Source organism: Mirounga leonina, unplaced genomic scaffold, assembly GCF_011800145.1.
Source record: "Mirounga leonina isolate KUSES-001 unplaced genomic scaffold, KU_Mleo_1.0 Mir_152, whole genome shotgun sequence".
Classification (NCBI taxonomy): Eukaryota; Metazoa; Chordata; class Mammalia; order Carnivora; family Phocidae; genus Mirounga; species Mirounga leonina.
The window spans coordinates 10,360,871-10,380,607 of record NW_023270380.1 but is presented as its reverse complement, the minus strand read 5'-3'; the positions used below and the strand labels follow the sequence as shown (position 1 = coordinate 10,380,607).

Genomic DNA, 19,737 nt, shown 5'->3' with positions numbered 1-19,737 from the left:
TAAAAATGCATATATTTTAAATGTTTACATTGAACACATTAACACCTCTAATAAAATAATCTTTATTTTTTGGAGATCGTATCAATAGCCTCAATTTTGGTCCTTCCTAAGTGTGAGGCCTAGGTTAAAGCTTCCCCCACTGCCCCTTTCCGGTCTGAGGTTCTGACCATTCTTTTACCACATCAGGCAAATTTTCATCTTCATGTCACATTTGGGGCACAGCTATTCTTTGAGGACATTTTTCAGATATTATTAATTAGGCCTGAATTGGTCGTAATCCTGGCTAGAAATGACCAGAGACTTGGTTGGCCTCACCAGTCCTCGAATTACCAACTGGCTCTCCAATCCGCAAAATTCTCCACCTCGCCCAGAGAAGACACTAGAGAAAGCCGCCTTACAGAAAGAAAAGGTTTGGCAGCAAAGCCAAGAGCGCCCTCTGATGGCGAATGGGAGAAATCACTGATGACAGCCCTACGTCGGGCTCCCTGCTCAGCGGGGAGTCGGCTTCTCCCTCTCTCTCCCTCCGCCCTTCTCCCTACCCCCACTCGTGCTCTCTCTCAAATAAATAAGAATCTTAAAAAAAATAAAATAAAATAAAACAACGATGAAACATTAATGCAGCCAGGGTTGTAAGGATATAAAGGACCTACACAGCAGTGTCAGGAATGAGAGGCCACCAGCAAAGGCAAATGTGCAAGGTAACAGGACTGTCCCAAGAACAGCTATGCAACATCTCCACCTCTAGATGGGCCCCACCCTGAAGAAAGCTCCCCAGAGAAAAGTCTGGAAAGGAGGAGAAGAGAAACTCTCACCAGTAAGAGGTGGCCTCTATAGAATGGACCCCCTCCCCCTGCTCATCCATATCACCTGGTGTGTGAAAGCTTTACTCGCTCATTCTCAAGGGAGTCGGGGGAGCCCCCATGGCAGCAACCTCAGCTAGAGAAGCAAGTCCTCTACGGCGCTGAAGCCATTCTCGGTGGGGCAAGCACTCTCCCACTAGCGCTGGAAAACAGCAAACGAAAACACCTATTCACCGTCCCTTTCTTTCCAGCCCTACCCAAGAATCTTGGACCTGGTTGGCCAAACTGGTTTGCTTTGATCAAAGGAGAAAGAAGGTTTGGGGGGGCTGACATAAAGCCCGTGGGGAAGGTGGCACCCTCCTGGGCATGTATATCCTTTGCATCCAGTACACTCGGACTCTTTTCTGTGGCTGCCATGAGGAAACACAGATTCTGCTTCAGTCCTTAGACCTTCCCGGATGTTACTTGTACATCTAATTTCATTTAGCTAACTGGGAAAGTCTCTCACTTTTCACACATCTTGTGAGTCCACATGTATTTTTTGACTCACTATATTCCAGGCTTTGTGTTCGATTCTGGGCATATAGAGATGAGTAAGATAGATCTTCTGCCCTCAAGCTCAGAGAGTAGTGGAAGAGATCACATTGGGTGCCCTCCCCACCAAGATCTGTGCTTTGGGGATCCTACGGCACGATCTATGCTTTGGGGATCCTACGGCACGAATGACTTGTCTCTGCCTCCTTCAAGGAGGGAGTTAATGGACAGTCCCTTGAACCCATGGTCCCACCTGAGGACGGGTCAGTCTCTGCTCGCTCTCCACTCAGCCTCACGAGCTCAATGGACCCCGCGGGATAAGGTTGAGAGCCAGAGTTTCCAACCTATCTCCCAACCCCCCTTAGTTTGAGAACGCTCTCTCCTCACTGTGGGAGGGGATCAAAGGCTCACGGGCAATAAAGGAGAACACACACACACCCACAGTCCTTCCGGCTAGGAGGCTACTGAGTTTTATTGAAAAGTTCAAATAAGCCTTTTTAAGTATTACAAAGTAGCTATCACACTGTCTGCATACATTAGCCAGTTCCAAGTATTGTCTATTATCGCAGCTAAAAGAGCCGTATCAGAAAAACATCTCAATTGTCATTCCGTCCATCTGTCAGTATTGCAAGGACACTGTGCAGCAAGAAAAGCAGGTGAGTAAGGGCTTCCCGAGCTAGGAACGCAAATCAGGAGTATTGAGAATATGGTCACGTGCAAAACTAAAAAACAGAAAGAATCCCTGAGCATCTGTCTTAAAACATTCACGCTCACATTTCTTCCGTGTGAAAATGAGTAGGACACTCTTAGCTGCTGTAGCTCGGTGCTCCTGCGTGGGAAGCAGAAGCCCAGGGGCTGCCCAAGAGAATGCACTGATTTCGCAGAAAAGAGTGGTACTGTCTCCCCACAGGACTTGTCTTCTCACACATGTGGATTTACGGCCCACCACACAATTACGAGTTCACGAATATAGATGGTCACCTGCATCAGTCTTCGAGCTATTTAAAATAGAGGGCTGGGGTTTTTTGTTTTTTGGGGGTTTTTTTTAATGAATATCATTTATTTTCTGAAGATTCCAGCAAATTATTTGGCTTGATCTGAGCAATTTAAACATTTGCTAAATAATGACTATCACAGTTAGGTTTGATGAAATTCATTAGAGAATCTTCGCAACTGGCCCAGCTGGGGTGTCACAGGATTAGACGGTGCGCCTACTGCATGAGGGTGGGAGTACTTGTCATTTAGCTCCCTAGTGACCACAAAGCCACTGGACTGAAGAGCCCTTTAAGGCAAAGAGGTAAAAACTGAGTGCATGCAGAGCTTTTTCAAATCGGTGTCAGGTTATTTACCAACGGACCACACAGTCTAAAAACTCCCAACACCTACTTGGCGCGTCCTGTGTGACCATAAGAAGGCAACATTGTGTATTTTAAACTGTAAGGATATCCAGAATGGTTAAGATCTTTTACAAGTCAGTGGTATTTTTAAAAAAGTCTTCAAGAGGCCGCACTATCTTCTGAGACGCTAGCCTCGACTAGGCCATGATTAAACGAAAAAAGTGCAACTTCTAATCCTGGAGGCACTTGAACAACGTCAATCATAATTTGATCAGAGACAAAAATGCAAACAGCCTGGGAAAGACAGACAGCTATTTTAGAGTAAGAGAGCACACACACTTGAACGTGGCTGATCACCCAACGTGACGGTCCATTTCTGCAGCATGCCTCACGCCTCTCATGGGTATTTCTTCATTAGATCCACCACCTCGTTATAAAGCCGCCAAGGGGCATCCAAGCCCCAGATAAAGTCCAGGTGCTCCCACTCCGGGATGAGCTTGCTGTACACCAAGTTGGTGATCTGCGGCAGCAAGATGCTGATGTCGCCGACGTCCGCCAGGGAGTCCTGGCCCCCACTCCAGACGGCCGTGGGCACCAGCATGTCCTTCACGTTGTAAGGGGGAGGGTAAGTCTATAATAAAACCGACAGAAGGCTTTGTTGGCGTTTTAATTTATAGAAACACAGCCAAATAATCCCCCGTGAGATACTGATTAGCAAATGTGACAGTGGACCCAAGTTTTGAAAACCGTTCTCAGTTTTCTTTTCAAGTTACTGTTACCAGAACCAAAAGACACCTAGCCCCCAAGGGCGGAATCCTAGCTAGAAGAGCTTCCAGCTGTCGAGTGCCCTGGAGGAAGGGGCTCCTCTCCCTGCTGGTGGTCATGAAACCCTGGAAGCCAAGGGGTTGGGTGGTGGCTCTGGAGTCCTGCCTCCTACTGTTGCTTCGTCTCCGTCTGGGGTACAACACGTCACAGGAATTCTGTAGCCTCAGTTCCCTCACCTTCCATGACAGTAACCACCACACCTGTCACACGGGCATTGTGAGAATTAAACAAGAAAAGTAGGGGCAGAGTGCCTCCCACCTCAGAGCACCCGGCCCTCAGAATATGGTCCGTTTCAAATAATGCAATATATGTTAAGGAAAAAAAAAAGAAGAAGAAGAAGGTAGCAGGAGGGGGAAGAATGAAGCGGGGGAAATCGGAGGGGTAGACGAACCATGAGAGATGATGGACTCTGAAAAACAAACTGAGGGTTCTAGAGGGGAGGGGGGTGGGAGGATGGGTTAGCCTGGTGGTGGGTATTGAGGAAGGCACATTCTGCATGGAGCACTGGGTGTTGTGCACAAACAATGAATCATGGAACACTTCATCTAAAACTAATGATGTAATGTATGGGGATTAACATAAGAATAAAAAAAAAAATATGGTCCGTTTCTTTGTATGTGGAAGGCAAGGCGTAGACGATGGAGTCTGGCCAAGGCCCACCAGCTGCCAGGAAGCAGACAGAGGCTAGTCTGACTCTGAAGTCCGTGTTCCTGGTCACGATGAAGCACGTGTGACCGTGACCACTGTTACAGACTCAGGGAAGAGGACCAAGAGGGGAGGCCCAGGCCACAACACCAACCACAAAGCTCAGGTTGTTCCGGAAGACGGATGGAAACCAACAGCATCTACTCAACCCTCCCCAGCATGTCCCGCAGCACCCACCCCCCCCAGCCCAACCCCGTGACTCCAGCTGGCTTCCCTGGTAGGTTTAATTCTAAAGACTTTCGAAGCCTTTACCTGGTTGTAATGGAAATAATTCCTGGCATGGCTTCCCCAGTCAAAGGCTTGAAACTTCTGGAATTTAATAAGCTAAAAAGAAGATAATTTGGGGGAACATATTATCTGACACAGAAGTCTGAGAAAGCCTCACAGGTGGCTAGTTAGCTGTATCCTCAGAAGTCCCATTTTACACTGTACCCAGATTTACTCCTTATTTCCAAAGTGTAATTTAAAATAAAATGGCATGGGGGGGGGGAGGCGGGGCGCCTGGGTGGCTCAGTCTGTCAAGAGTCCAATGCTTGACTTCAGTTCAGGTCATGATCTAAGGGTTGTGAGATTGAGCCCCATTTCAGGCTCCCTGCTCAGTGGGGAACCTGCCTGTCCCTCTCCCGTGCTACCCCCTGCTGGTGCTTTCTCTCTCTCGCTTTCTCAAATGATAAATAAAAAATTTTAAAAAAAAGAAAAAGTTAGGGGACGCCTGGGTGGCTCAGTCGGTTAAGTGTCTGCCTTTGGCTCAGGTCCTGGGATCGAGCCCCACATCGAGCTCCCTGCTCAGTGAGAAGTCTTCTTCTCCCTCTGCCTCTCCCCCTGCTCTCTCTCTCTCTCTCTCTCTCTCGAATAAATAAAATATTTTAAAAAAAAAAGTTAGGAAGGAAATTCCTACAAAAATATGTCCTCAGGTGGAAATAAGTCCCTGATATACTGTTAGGTGGGGAAAAAGCAAGTTATAAAAGAATAAGTAGAAGAAAATAATTTAATTAATCTATTTCTACAACTATTATTTCTATCTTCGTCTTTAGCCAGTTCTTTCTGAAATGATCTGCAGCAAGAGGTAGAAGGTAGAATGCAGAGACACTTCATATCTCTGGGTACACATTTTCTGTCTCTGCGTCTGATTGCCGAGTCTTGTTTCTTAATCGTGAAGAGAATTTTCATTCTCTTTTTCCTATACGTAATTTCTAAATTTCCTAGAATGAACATGCATTGCTTTTGTGGTAATGTGATAAAACAATCAAAACTGCATTTTAAAAGTGAGTGGCTCCCATTTACGCCCATGACTGGTTTCGCTCTGGCGTATCCACCAATGGTTTCAGTCCACCGTGCTCATGGGTTCATGACAACATCGCAGCCCCCCTCTCAAAGCTGCTCCCAAATCTTGCTTTGTGAAGCAACTCCGAAATAAAATAAATCTAGGACTCGGTGAAAAACTGACAGAGGGGAGGGGTGAGGCGGGGCGGGACGGGGAGGCGCGGGGAAGTCAAGCCCAACAGGGGTTGGATGAACTCGCCCGGGGTACAAGGGCACAATGACAGGAACCCAGGACTCTGGGGCAGAAAACCAGCTCCCATGTGCAAGCAGCCTGGCTCTGTGCGGGACCGGAAGGGCTTGGGAAGGGCTCGCAGAGAAGTGCTTCATGGGGGGCACAGAACTCTCTCTAAGGCTGACTTTACACAAGCCCCGGCCGCACCCCGGGGATGCCTACCTGGCCCCAGTGCAGAATGTTTTGCACAGAAGTTCCGGCAGGAGAATGTGCCACATAGATGGGCACTCTGGACTGCAAAAGAAACATGGTGAAATAGAGTGGACACAACATGATAAACATCGTTTGCGCTTCAGAGCCACAATCTCAAATACAGGAGATTAAGAGCAAGGAAAAAAGTTCTAGTTCTGTGATGACAAATACGTCCTGTAAGAATACGTACAACCACACACGCACAGAATACATACAAAGGAAGCAGAGCAACGTGGTAGCTAACTGTAGGGCTCTGTGGGTTGAGCTTACTGGTCGTTTTGATTTTCTTCTTCAAGTTTTTCTGAATTTCCAACATTTCATATAATAATCAGACCTTGTTTTTATCATCGGAAACAAGAAAAATTAATACTACTGTAAAAAAAAAATTCCCTAGAGCCTTCATTCTAGAATTTTAAGGCCTGTTTTCAAAACGCAACATTACAAACAACAAATACATTTAGAAATAGCAGCCAGGGGCACCTGGGTGGCTCAGGCAGTTAAGTGTCTGCGTTCAGCTCAGGTCATGATCCCGGGGTCCTGGGATCGAGCCCTGCATCAGGCTCCCTGCTCAGTGGGGACTCTGCTTCTCCCTCTCCCTCTGCCCCTCCCCCTCACTTGTGCTCCGTCTCTCACTCTCTCAAAATAAATAAAATTTTCTTTAAAAAAAAGCATTGGAAACACCGGCATATTGCTGGTCGAGGGTCTACATTTTGTAAAATAAGTAAATACATGCGTACACACACACACACAAATTTAAATACACTTACAGTAATCTCTTAAAAGAAACAGATCACTGGAATGAATGTAAATACCAGGACTTAAATTATGACAAGTGTCCTCATTCAGTAGGAAGTTGCTAACAGCAGGCCTGAGGAGCGCTGCCCACAGCATCCCAGGCACCTGCCAAAGCTACTTCCGTGCCTCTTCAACGAGAGACCCGTGAGCACTCTGAGGCCGTCGTCCCCACTTCTCTCACACCCTCCAGCACAGACACGCATCTTCACAGATAAAACAAACTCATGGACAGTAAACACTGGCCGTAAACACACATACCATGTTGAAGTTCCTCTCGTTAAATCCGCAGAGAAGAAAAAAGGCATTTCCACAGAGCTCCTTCAGAATGACATGACTGCAAACATGTACACTCAGCCACTTCAAAACTGTACTCTGGGGAAAAAATTCTTTGACCCCAAACATGTCCTATAAAATAAAAGGGAACCCAAGAACATCTCAGCATTTCATTCTGGCAGACAAGCCTCCCTGACCCACCTCAGAAGCAGAGACACACGCCGAGTGTCTCCACGTGTGACCCCAGAAAAGAAATGGCAACCAGCGGATGGTCGCACCAGGACACGCATAGGATATGTCTACTAAGGCCAAAGCAGATGTTAGGGAGGTGTATTTAAAGTCTCCCGTGAAGAGAAGAGGCAGAAAATCAAATCAGTTCACAGCAGACTCTTCACCATGGGAAGGAGCATTAGTGATCACTCATCCCAGGGCCATCCCCAAAGAGTGTCGTGGGCGGGTGGGCTCGTAGTGACTCCCGAGAGAGAGTCAAAGCCAAGACCGATCAACAGCGTGTCTGCGTAGGACCCATACACCCAATCCAATTCTACTGGCCAGGGAGCCGATTCCGGCCCCCCGCCTGTTGTCTTTTCCTTTTAACACTTTTTTCTTGCGCTAAAGCGTGCGTAGCACAGAATTGACCGTTTCGGCCATTTTTAAGTGTTCAGGGGCATTAGGACACTCACATTATTGTGCAACTAGCACACTACCCATCTCCAGAGCTCTTCTAACACCTCAAGCTGAAACCCTGTTCCCACTAAACAAGCACTCCTCATGCCTCCCCCCACCGGCACTGCCTAGTCTTATAAATAAAGTTTTATTGACACATACACAGGCACACTCCTTCGTCTCCGCTTTGTCTCCGGCTGTCTTCGCACTACAGTGGCAGAGTGCTCAGGTTCCAACAGAGACTGGAGGAGCCACAAAGCCAACAGTATTTACTATATGGACCTTTAGAGAAAAAGTCTGCTGCCTCCTGGTGAACGGAAGCCCTGACCAACGGCCCCTGAACTTGTCGGGGCAATCGCTACGCCCACAAAGGTCTTTGCGTACTGGTGCAATGGGAAACAGGAGAAAGATCTTCCATGTATTGAACCCAAATGCATCCCCCTATAAGTTACACTTCCGCTGATGCCTACCCTGTGGAGGGACGAGCAGGAGTGAAAAATTCAAATGCCTCCCAAGGCAGTGTCCCCCCACCCCAGGAAAAAAAAAAGGGGGGGTATGTTGAAGTCCTAATTCCCAGCAGCTCAGCATGTGACCTCATCTGGAGACAGGGTCTTTACAGAGGTCATCAAGGGAAGATGCGGTGATCGGGGTGGGCCCCAGTGCAGTAGGGCTGGGGTCCTTATAGAAAGGAGAAATCTGGGCAGAGACAGACACACACCCGGGGCACACACATATGTGGACATGAAGGCAGAAACAGGAGTGATGCTCTTACAAGCCAAGGAATGCCAAGCAGGGCACCAGAAGCCAGAGGGAGGTTTCGAGAGTGTTAAAAGCCCCAGTGAACTGTAAATCGTATGCCCAGCCTAAGGGTGCAGCTGCTTTGTGATACACAGCGCCCTTTTCTCCCCCACCCACCCCCGGCCAAAAAATAATCAATTATCAAGATTTCAGCATTAGATATGCTTTTCAAAGGGTGTGGCTAATTTGAAGTTTTAACACCGTATGGGCCATATTCAGCACATCTTTGGGCAAATTCCGTCCACGTACACACAGCCTGTGACCTCTGTTAAGTCTGTCGACTACAAGACAGCCAACCAATATCTAACGACAGATACTGGGTCTCCCTGAATGTGCCCCTTTGCCTGACTAATCACATGACAAGTAGCTGGGGAGAATCGAGAAACATCGCGTGCAGAGAAGGTCATACTGCAGGAAAAGGCATCAGTATTTAAAACTCCTGGCTTTGAGTCTACGTAACAGTCACGTGTGATAAATGCAGAGATTCTGGAGGTTCTCTCCTAAAAACAAGAGGCTAGCGCATCACCGACCTAGAGGGCAATAAGCCAGGCCTTCCTTTGGACTGACCAGGGGTGCAAAGTTGACCTTGAGCTTCAGAACTGCTACCCGAACGCCACCGTGGCACACTCCCCGGTGAATTCTGTCCAAGCAGGACCGCACGTACAGAAAAAGAAAGATCCGCCTTACACACTTACAGGTCCGCTCAGATCAATCTTGAGGTCTTTCTAATTCGTATCTTTGTATTCTGAGAGTTAGGGCGCTAAGCTTCCGTGGGGGCAACACAGATTTCCCAGAGCAGCTAATTCAAAGGTTTTATGAACATTTATTTTTTCGCTCTGTCACTATCCCAGGATATCAGAAAACACCACTGTCAGGAACAGTGACTCCCAAAGACCAGTCTGTTTCATCTACACTAGGATCCGGTGGGGTGCTCTGTGAAAACGCAGATCCTGGGCCCCTCTCCAGATGTCGCGAGCCACCGTCTCCAAGGCGGGGAGTGGGGGGGTCTGTATCTTCACAGAACTACTAGATCACACTCTCCAAGAATTAAATAAATCAGAAACCCTCCTCTGACAAAGCCATTGCAGTTCTTCGGAAAGAAGGGCACAGGGAGGCGGCAATGGCAAATGAGCAACCACCTAGGAGTCTGGTTGAGGAGGCTGGAGTTCCTGATAATGGAGTACTTCCCACACGGCCGTTTAGAACATGATGTTGTTTTGTGCAGTAACATGATAGCTCTCCAAGCGTGAAACACGGAATCTGCAGAACATACACAGTTGGCTACCGTCTTCATTAAAACAAAACACTACATTTCTCTCGGGATCTGGGTCTATAGGAAAAGACCCACCCTGAGCACTGTGTTCAACTCTGAGGGGTGAGAGTGGCCTCGGTAATGGAAGGGGACTTTATGTGCAATTTCTGAATGGTTTATAATGAAAACTGAAGCATCTATGACCCGGGGCATTAAAGATAAATTTGGTTAGAGGGGGCCACGTCTTATCTGTGTGTCTGGTCACTGGTGCAGAGACTCCATCTCAGGCGAGGGTCGGATACTGAGATCAGAGTACAGTCTGTATTCCCCGTGAACATCTCTTAAACGGCCGATATGTTATACCTGACTTTAAGTATATGCTCCTGTGTGGGATTTCATGTATGTGTATAAAAGTATCACACATGAAACCCACAGAGTGTGTGTGCATGATGGACCTCTGGCTTCAGCTGGCTCTCAACTCGTCCTCCTGAAAACTGCTTCCTCCTCAAACAGGGCTTGGGGGTCACACCGTTCTAGGGCTGTGTTAGGGGCCACATTATGAAATGTAATAGGAACAGTGTCTTTCGATGGCCCTCAGCGTGGCCAGGGTGGGGCTGGGGGAACAGCACGCTTCCCCTCTCCCATCTCCTGCCTGATCCCACATACCCACGGGCTCACCATGCACAATAAAGGGCAACTCCAGGAGTTTACCTTCTCCCGGACTCCCTTGAGCTCCCTTTGTGTGGTGGGTGGAGAGCGCTGATAAGTTAACCAGGAGAACATGGTGCTCTCCTGTAGAGTTAGTGATACACCTTACTCCCCAGACCTGAAAGTAGGGGTGAAGGGGGAAAGAAACACGATGGGGAGAAGCTGCCCAACTGTTCCATCGACAGCGAAATACAGAGGAGGAAGGCACTGATTCTCGCTCTAAAGGCCAATTCTTCAGGTCTGAAAAGGAAGTCTGTGGGGCAAGAGGGGGTGGGGGGAGCCCAAGTACCTTCAAGAGAAATTCTGGAAGTCCTCCTAATTTACAGAGAGGGCTAGTAGAGAACGAAACTGAAGCCACAGGAGCCAGGGCAAAAAACATTTTAACCTTTTTGGCCAGCTCGGGAATCCGTGAAAATGCTATAAAACCTGTGGGAACAAAAGGAAGACAGGAATTCCATCTTGTAGGACTTTTCTCTGGAAAGGCAAAGGTGGGCGTGCATGACGCCCTCTAGTGGCAGCCTGAGAACCATGCAAGCAACGTCACCGCCGCCAAGAGGCCGAACACTCACATGGGGGCCTCTGAACTCGGTGCGCACGGAGTTTGATTAAACTAGTAAATCAAGTACTTGTTAAGTGCTTGACTCAGTCTTCAACCTACATATGCACTGGAAGAGAGCCAGAATATGTCCCTGCTCCCTTAGTCATGTAAGCCGAGCAAAAGAAAGACTCCCTAGCAGGGCACCCCACCACCGAGCCCCAGGAACAATTTACAGAGGCGTTCTGATCAGCCGCCAATGACTCAGAAGGAACCTACACATTTAGAATGTTCTAGCTCTAAAATATCTTCCAGCTTCCTCTTGGGTCACTCCTTGCCTTGAACTTGGCCCCAGAGTGTCACTTTAGAAGGCAACTGAGGCAAGGGTCACAAGTAGAGAAGTCATGGGAGAAGGATTATAAAATGGAGAAAAATGCTTAACTCGACTCTTAAGGAAGGTACACGCATCCGTGTTGCCTTCTGTCTGTAGCCTCTCAAACTGGCTACAAGTGTGTTCGGAGCAGTGAGGGTGCGGACATTTAACCAAACACGTCAAGGCTCTTATGAGCAGCCCTACCTTTCACTGACTGATTCTGCTCCTTAGGAATGCATTCTAAGGAGACTGTGTGATAGAAACACAGAATCTAATCTTAGTGTACACTAAGAGAAGGAATTAAATAAAGTATGGGACAGGGCCCTAGGCCCTAATCAGAGGACCTCTTATTTGCTAGAATTATAGGCAATTTTTATTTTCTTTAAACTTTGCCAAAAAAAATTTCTTAAGTAGGTCCCACATCCAGCATGGAGCCCAACACGGGGCTTGAACTCACGACCCTGAGATCAAGACCTGAGCTGAGCTGGATGCCTAACCGACTGAGCCACCCAGGCGCCCCGAAATTTTTTTGTTTTTGTATACAATGAACACACCTTCCTTTTATAAGCAGCATAAATAAAAAAATGCATATGACTTTCTGAAACTATTTTAGAGATGAAGCATAACATGGCATGTTTGTAGTTAGTTTTATTCCACATAAGAGTCGGTGTACTTTCTTATTTTCTGTTTAAAAGTCTCTGCACTTAGAATGCCCTTGTTTTCTATCCTCTCATATCTCCATACTGCTAAACCAGGAAATTACGTGCTAGACTGTGGCTGCCATCAATTCCTTCCATGTCAAGAGAACCATACACCATGTCTAGCCATTGATACGAAAGTCTGAATTTCCGGAGAACGTTGTGAACTATTACTCCAGATTCCCTGCCCTTCCCCTCTTCATTGTTTCTGCTTGGCATTAAAACAAAAAACAAACACACACCTCTATTCAAACTAATGTTATTTTTTTATATTTCACTTCTCAGAACAAACGCAAACTCTGTACCAAGACACTCTACCAAGCTCCGGTCTTCATCACATACGTACCTATCGTAGTGCCTTGAGAGTGACCCACATAATACACTTGTTCTTGGCCAGTTTTATTCAGAATGAAGTTAATCGAAGCTGGAAGGTCATAATTTGCCATTTCATCATAACTGGAATCCAAAAAAGGAACGCTTTCGTTAAGACATCGCATGCAAACACAACCCCACGCCAACACAACCCCCCACAAACAGTAAGGACACAGTGGGATGAGCGCCCATCAGCTGAGCCCAGCGGGGTAAAGCAGCACTGAGCGCAGAAGACATTAACGGGACTGTGCGGGCCCCTCACCACTGTCCTCCTCTTTCATACAATAAACTAGTTTTACCCATTCTTGAACTTTTCCGTACGTGGCGATCAAACAGTCTGTATGTTTGCGTCTCTGGCTACATCCATGCTGTTGCGTAGCCGCTAGCCGTTCGTTGTGTAAATACACAGCACTCCATCTGTCCATTCATTGCTGATGGGCATTTGGTAGTTTCGGACTTTTCACTATTACAAATGGCATGACAACATATATATCCTCACACGTGCCTTTGGGAAAAGCTCCCATTCTTGCATCTCCTGTCCTTAGGTAAGCTGTGGTTTTACAAATGGGAAACAAGCCCGAAGGAGTCTACGGCTCTGACCTTCTCTAATACCAGGTACCAAGACACCGCCCTGGACCCGTGCATGGGTGCTGTTTGCCATTAGGAGATGCGTGAGCAGACCATTACCTGGCATGCAACACACCAGGCTCTCTCCCTGTATCCTCTCCTCTGATTCTCCCAACGACCTCATGAGATAGGTATTTGTTAGCCCCATTTTACAAAAAAGAATACTGACACACAGAGGGCTTATGCGACAAGCACGATGTCATGCAGTGAGCCAGGCAGAGCCAGAAGTAACAGAGGGGAGAAGACAATTTCTGGAAATAGAGAACAGTGCATGTTGATGGAGGAAGGAAGAAGGTTCTAAGACACAATTAACCCAGCAGCTCCCACATGGCCAGGAATGCCAAAATAACTAAAAACCCATAAATGACTCTTATTCTTAATATGCAATTATTTGCTTGTAATTTATCCGACTGTGATTTACTAGATTCCTCACCAGGTTTAAAGCCTTCCACGAGCCATCAGTTTCCCCTCTCCTACAATCCCAAGTTGCCCATCGGATCTGCCTCCCCGGATGTGTCTGCGTTAAGGGTGCGAAGGAAACAGCCCCGGTCACGATCAATTCCAATGTACCTGAAGGTCCAGAATTCATTCTGGGAAACTGAAAGAGTCTTGTGTTTCCGAGACCAGGTGTTCCCCCTGCTGTTGCCCAGCCACACGTCGAAACCGGTGTCTGCCAGGATGAAGCCCAGGCTGCTGTTGGGCAGGTTTGTGACCCAGTTACTAGAATCTGCCAGCAGGCCATGCTGCAGGAACACCACTGGCTTAGGACCTGAAAAACATTCGGGTTTAGGAGGCAGAAGCACCTTGCTGTAAAGCCAAAGTGCGATCTTGCTGAGCAGATCATTCATAAAAGATTCCAAAGCAAATAATGAGCTAAGAACAAATCCAAATGTTGAGGTAGCAATGTATTCCTACATGACGCAGGTAAAGAATATTTTTTTAAACAGTGCTGGCAAAGGAGTAGCAAAAATAGACTATTTTGCATATCTGATAACCAGACACAGTGACTTAACCATAAAAAATATATATATATTTTTTTAAGACCCGATGAAATGTTTCTATAATTTATTTGCTCCAGTAATTCCATTTCTTACAATGTATCCTAAGGAAATAAACCAAAAGGCAGAAAAAGACTATATACAAGGGCACCTGGGTGGCTCAGTCGGGTGGGCGTCTGCCTTCAGCTCAGGTCATAATCCCAGGGTCCTGGGATCGAGCCCCACATCGGGCTCCCTGCTCAGCGGGGAGCCTGCTTCTCCCTCTCCCTCTGCCCCTCCCCCTGCTTGTGCTCTCTCTCAAACAAATAAAATCTTTAAAAAAAGATTATATATATATATACAAATTCATAAACATATCTATACATATTCTTTTATTTACATATATATTCCTTTATTTATTTATTTTTATTTTCTACTCACCTATACACTGATGTAGTGGAAAAACAAAGACTCGGGAGCCAGAGAAACATGACCTCTGGCTGTTTACATCATGTTAAGACCATTTAGTCATTCATTAACCAAGCATTCATTGAGCACCAACTATGTGCCAGGCATTCCCAGCACTGGTCACATGGCAGAGAACAAACACAGAAGGAAAATAATTCACCGTCTCAGAGCTGATGTTATACTGACCACGAGTGTTAGACAAACACACCCAGGTTTGAACCTGTCCTCTCCAATTTCGGACTCGTGCCCTGTGCAAAGCACTGCCACATCCCCTGAAACTTACATCATCCCCTGTAGTAGGGAAATGTCGTACGCACTTTATAAGGAGTAACGAGCCAGGAGATATGACATGAGAAGTTCTTAGCAAAGTGCCTGATACACAGTAAGAGTTCAATGAACATTAGCTCATTATTGTCACCTAGCCAGTCTGAGTCTCTGTTCCATAAATAACTGTCAGCAGAAATAAATGAGGTAATTAAGTGACGGACACAGAGATCACAAAGTAAGAGCTCCCTTTGCCTTCGGCCCGTTTGTTAGGATAGTGAAACGCTGGGGGCCGGAGAAGCTGATTGTTGAGTGGTCAAATAACTCACTGCAGTAATCCAGCCATCTACAATGACAAGGACCGCGGCTAGCCCAGAAAAGTTCATAACCCAGCCTGGAAAGGGGGTAAAAAAGCAAAGCACAAAACAATAGACTACTCTGGACAATAGCTAGACAGCAATGATGTGTGCAAACAAGAAGAGGTGTAAAAATATCAAGGAGAAATGGGAAGAAAGATTCGTCCGGGGCGCCTGGGTGGCTCAGTCATTAGGCATCTGCCTTCGGCTTGGGTCGTGATCCCAGGGTCCTGGGATCGAGTCCCGCGTCGGGCTCCCTGCTCAGCGGGAAGCCTGCTTCTCCCTCTCCCACTCCCCCTGCTTGTGTTCCCTCTCTTGCTGTGTCTCTCTCTGTCAAATAAATAAATAAATAAATAAATAAATAAATAAATAAATAAATAAATAAATAAAATCTTTAAAAAAAGAAAGAAAGATTCGTCTGGACAGATGGGAAGTGAACTGACAAATGCTTACTCCTGTTTATGTCCTACGATGGATTTGGTAACTAATGAACTGCTTTTCAAGTGGCTGTCCCTCTGAAGCAGGTGGGCTCTCCAGACAACTCCAGGAGGCCCAGTCCAAATACTTCGCAGCACGAACACCACCCCACAGTCATGCCGTGTGGACGCTGCTCCCCACATCTGTAGAGACCGCGGGACGGCCTGCCAAGCAAAGGTCCAAACGATTCCTGTGATTCTGTAATTCACGGCAGGGGCCACCCCATGACTTTCTCCCAGAGGGAAAGGCTAGAGAGCAAAATAGATCCAGATTGGGGCAGCGTGACAAGCACTTCGTTGTCTTCAGCGTTCATTCTGGTGCGACGTTACCAGGACTACCTGGCTGACAAAGCTCTACGGACAAGGCGCTGTGGGATCCACGGCATCTGAGAGGCTGGCTCAGTGAAGAAGATCCTAATCTAATGGGGGAAATAAGAATCATCACAGAAAGTTCAAATGAACTTCAGTGATGCAATCACAATTACTGAAATTAATTTGTCGTTAAATCGCAGCTCATAAGATGTGTTTTAAGTAACAGCTGCTCTTCAGCAGGGCTGCCCTGTGGGGACGGTGACAAGAGGCAAGGTCGCTCAGGGTAACTGGGCATCGCCCCGTGAAGCCACACGATGCTGTTCAGCATCCATCCCTTCGGCACCATAAGACCCGTGTCTCTCCTCAAAGGTGCTCTGGGCCGCGCCAGGAGGAATAAGACTTAACCTTAAAAGATCAGCAAGTCAGGCCGATCGAGGCAACCCTTTGGCAACATTCGGGCATGACCAGGGCTGGACTGCCTGGTTCCAAGAGGCGCTCCTGCCCGTCATCCATGACCTAAAACCATGGTCTGCCCGTGGAGCCGTCTCCCTCGGGGAACGGGGAACAAGGACGGGCCAGGGGCATGGCAGACTGAAAACCTGCCTCTGCTCAGCCGACTCCTCAGGGCCCAGCTCTGAGAACAGCAGGAATGGTCTCAATGGGGAGGGAGCGCTGAGGAGGGGGCGGGGGGTGACGAGGGGCAGCCCCGCCAGGGCTGAGGCTGGAAGGGGAGGCGGGGGTCAGCCTATGGGAGACCAGATGTCAGTTCCCTCCCTTGGGGAACGTTTACAACTCCCCTGACATCTGTGTTGTACGTCCCTCCCTAACCTGGGAGCTTCAAAGGAGAAATGTGGAAATTGGCAAGGTGAAGATACACCGGAAAACTCTTTGAACACCACCGGTCAATAATTCCTGGATTCCCACAGGCAACGAGAAGTCACGGGTGCTCTCTCAGAAGGTAAGCATGAAGCCGAGAAAGGGCAGATGGCCAGGTGAAGCGCGTGCCCAGGCCCCACGGCCGACCTCGTGCTAGACGTGGGGGACACAAAGGTGGGTAAGCCACACTCCCGCCCCCAGGGAGCTCCATGCCAGCCCAGGAGACAGACGTACAATTACCTTCTAGGCAGCGTGAAGAAGCCAGACCCCCACCCAGGAACGCCCCCAGGAAAGAAAGTCAGGCAGCCAGAGTCAGGGACATGGGAGCCAGATTTTGAGAGAGAGACAGAACGCCCCACGGAGGGTTCTGGGGAAGAAAAGGGACCCTGGATTTGTGGAACGGACAGGGCGCCCCAGGCCACAACCAGACGGGACCCCAGAGTGCACACCAACAGCCCCCTGCAGGAGCCAGATGCCAGGCGGGGCTGGGGACACTGGTAAGGGTCAGTGCCTTGTCTGACCTGGAGACATGAGGGACCCTGTGGGGAGCACATCCTTCCAGCTGGGCCAGCTTCCTTTCCTTCTAGAACCAAAGTGCCCCTCTGGGCTTCCAGCACCCATGCTTTCGTCAGACAGACAAAACATTAACAAAGCCTGGCCTGGAGTGGCAAAGGGGTGCGAGAAAGTTTGTCCCTTCCCTCTGGCGATCAGCGACTGCAGGACGACACCCAGAAAAGACAGGGCCCTACAAACGCCCTGCCCACACACCTGCTGGCTTCCCTCACCCACTCCCACCAAGGGAATGAAAGGAAGGCACTGCGTCCTTCTTTATCATCCCGCTACCAGTCAAGGACTTAAGCATTTGCTGGAAAAGAAGTATCTCTCTGGGAGGCTCAATCCTACGGCCATGCACGTCTTTCAGTGAGTTAGTTTAATTGGATTTCTTTTCACCTTGCTGAGAAAAGCTGACTGAAGTAATAACTCGCTATTATTACGCACTCGTTCGCTCTAAGGGACTGCGCCGAAAACAGAACAGGACATGGTGGCTGAGAAAAGTCAAGTACTTTACCCAAAGTTGAATGAGAGCCGCTAAAAGGGGGAGTCGGGACTCGAACTGGGGATGTCTGATGCCAGGGTCCATGCTCTTCCCCGCTTGGCCATAAAAAGAAGGTTACCAAGAGAGACGTTCGGTAGCATACAGAGGCCCTTGGAGAACGACAGGCTGAAGAGGGAAAGCTATCTTGGAGGGAGTTGGAGCAGGCGCTCAGAAGAAAGGAAGCTCGCGTGGATGGAAACTCAGAGGAGGAGGCAGGGACGTGGTAGGCAGCCTTGCCGGCTCAGGCAGGGTGCCCAAGCCCCAGCCCAGGCCACAACACTGGAGCGCCTGAGGCCTGGCTCGTCTGAGCGACAAACCAACACAACGGCACAAGGGCTGGCTCCTCGGCTGTGCCCAGAGCTGGCTTGTTGGTCCCAGACTAGCTGGGGGCTGAGGGAAGGGCCTGGAAGCCCCTCAGCCCAGAGAGGGCCAAAGGTCACCTCAAAAGCACAGAGCCAGGGAGGGGCAGCGGCCCAGGGCCCGGCCGGCCACAGTGCTGCCTGACTCAGCCCAAGTATGGGTGGAAGTGAGAAGGGGCTTTCAGGCTCCAAAAACAAATGTGCTGAGCCCACAGTCTAACAGGAGGAAGCGGACTGGGCGGGTGGGGAAGGCCCTCCTGCCTCCCAGGGCACTGGCCTCTCCACCTCTTTGCTCCAACGCTGTGAAATCAGCTGAGTCCAAGAAGCACGGGGACAACAAAATGAGGTCACCGAAGTCAGGGTGCTAGCGTGAAACAGACCCTGGTTCTCGCCAGACAGGAAACCTTGTAAGATTTACTCAATGTCTCTGAAGTCCAAATGCTACTTTCTAAAGTGGGAATCACACGGCAGCTGATACGCAGTAAAGCTCAACAAGTAACAGCCGCTTGTAATCGTAATAAATATATAAAGGTCATAAAGTATTATCAGAACACAAGCACTGTGAAGAAAGATAAAATGAAGTGGCATCCCTTAGCCAGGATACTTAATCACGGTTACAGCAGGGGCATACTAAGTGCTGACTATGTTAGGCGCCGTGCCAAGCACCTTGCAAACATTTTTTTTTTTTTTTAAGATTTTATTTATTTATTTGACAGAGAGAAACACAGCGAGAGAGGGAACACAAGCAGGGGGAGTGGGAGAGAGAGAAGCAGGCTTCCCGCTGAGCAGGGAGCCCGATGCGGGGCTCGATCCCAGGACCCTGGGATCATGACCTGAGCCGAAGGCAGACGCTTAACGACTGAGCCACCCAGGCGCCCCCCTTTTTTTTTTTTTTAAAGATTTGCACCTTGCAAACATTATCACCAAACAGCCGAGTGGGCCCCCAGATGTGTCCATGTCCTAATTCCCAGAACCTGTGAATATATCACCTTACATCGTAAAAGGGGCTTTGCAGATGTGATTAAAGGTTTTGAGAGGGAGATATCACCCTGGATTAACTGGCAGGCCTGTGTAACCACAAGGGTCCTTCTGAGCAGGAGGCAGGAGGGCCAGAGAGAGAAAGAGAGAGAGAGATTGGTGGAAGACACTTCGCTGCTGGCTTTGAAGGCGGGAAATGGGGCTAGAAGCCAAGGAATGTGGGCAGGTTCAGATGCTGGAAAAAGCAAGAAAACAGACTTTCCCTTAGAACCTCCAGAAGGAACCGCCCCGCCAACGCCTTCATCTTAGGACCTCTGACCTCCAGAACTGTAAGACAATAGATTTGTGGTGTTTTGAGCCACAGTATGGCTAAGGAATCTCCACACAGGTGCATAGCCAACAACCCTGAACCAGAGCAGACGGGTGGAAGTACATCTCCGAGGCCTCAAGAAGAGAGAGGCCGGGCTCCTTGCTGCTTTGGAAGGAGGCTGCATAACTAAAACCTTCCAGAACAGCTTCGAAGGTAGGCT

The 19,737-nt window shown here is 48.4% G+C and overlaps 1 protein-coding gene across 2 annotated transcripts in view; it reads right to left on the bottom strand.

Moving 5' to 3' along the window:
- Positions 1 to 1,778: 1,778 nt before the first annotated feature.
- The window catches only part of LIPA (lipase A, lysosomal acid type), a 32,778-nt gene continuing 14,819 nt past the window's right edge, over positions 1,779 to 19,737 (bottom strand). Inside the window, exons 4-10 of one of the 2 annotated variants that reach the window (XM_035008552.1) lie at positions 13,616 to 13,814; positions 12,393 to 12,502; positions 10,730 to 10,866; positions 7,002 to 7,148; positions 5,919 to 5,990; positions 4,454 to 4,525; positions 1,779 to 3,302 (exon numbers count right to left, since the gene is read on the bottom strand). In XM_035008552.1, coding sequence (XP_034864443.1) covers positions 3,069 to 3,302; positions 4,454 to 4,525; positions 5,919 to 5,990; positions 7,002 to 7,148; positions 10,730 to 10,866; positions 12,393 to 12,502; positions 13,616 to 13,814 — 971 coding nt within the window. In that variant the 3' untranslated portion in view covers positions 1,779 to 3,068. The remainder of the gene's footprint in view (positions 3,303 to 4,453; positions 4,526 to 5,918; positions 5,991 to 7,001; positions 7,149 to 10,729; positions 10,867 to 12,392; positions 12,503 to 13,615; positions 13,815 to 19,737) is intronic. The other variant, XM_035008553.1, reaches the window with a different exon arrangement.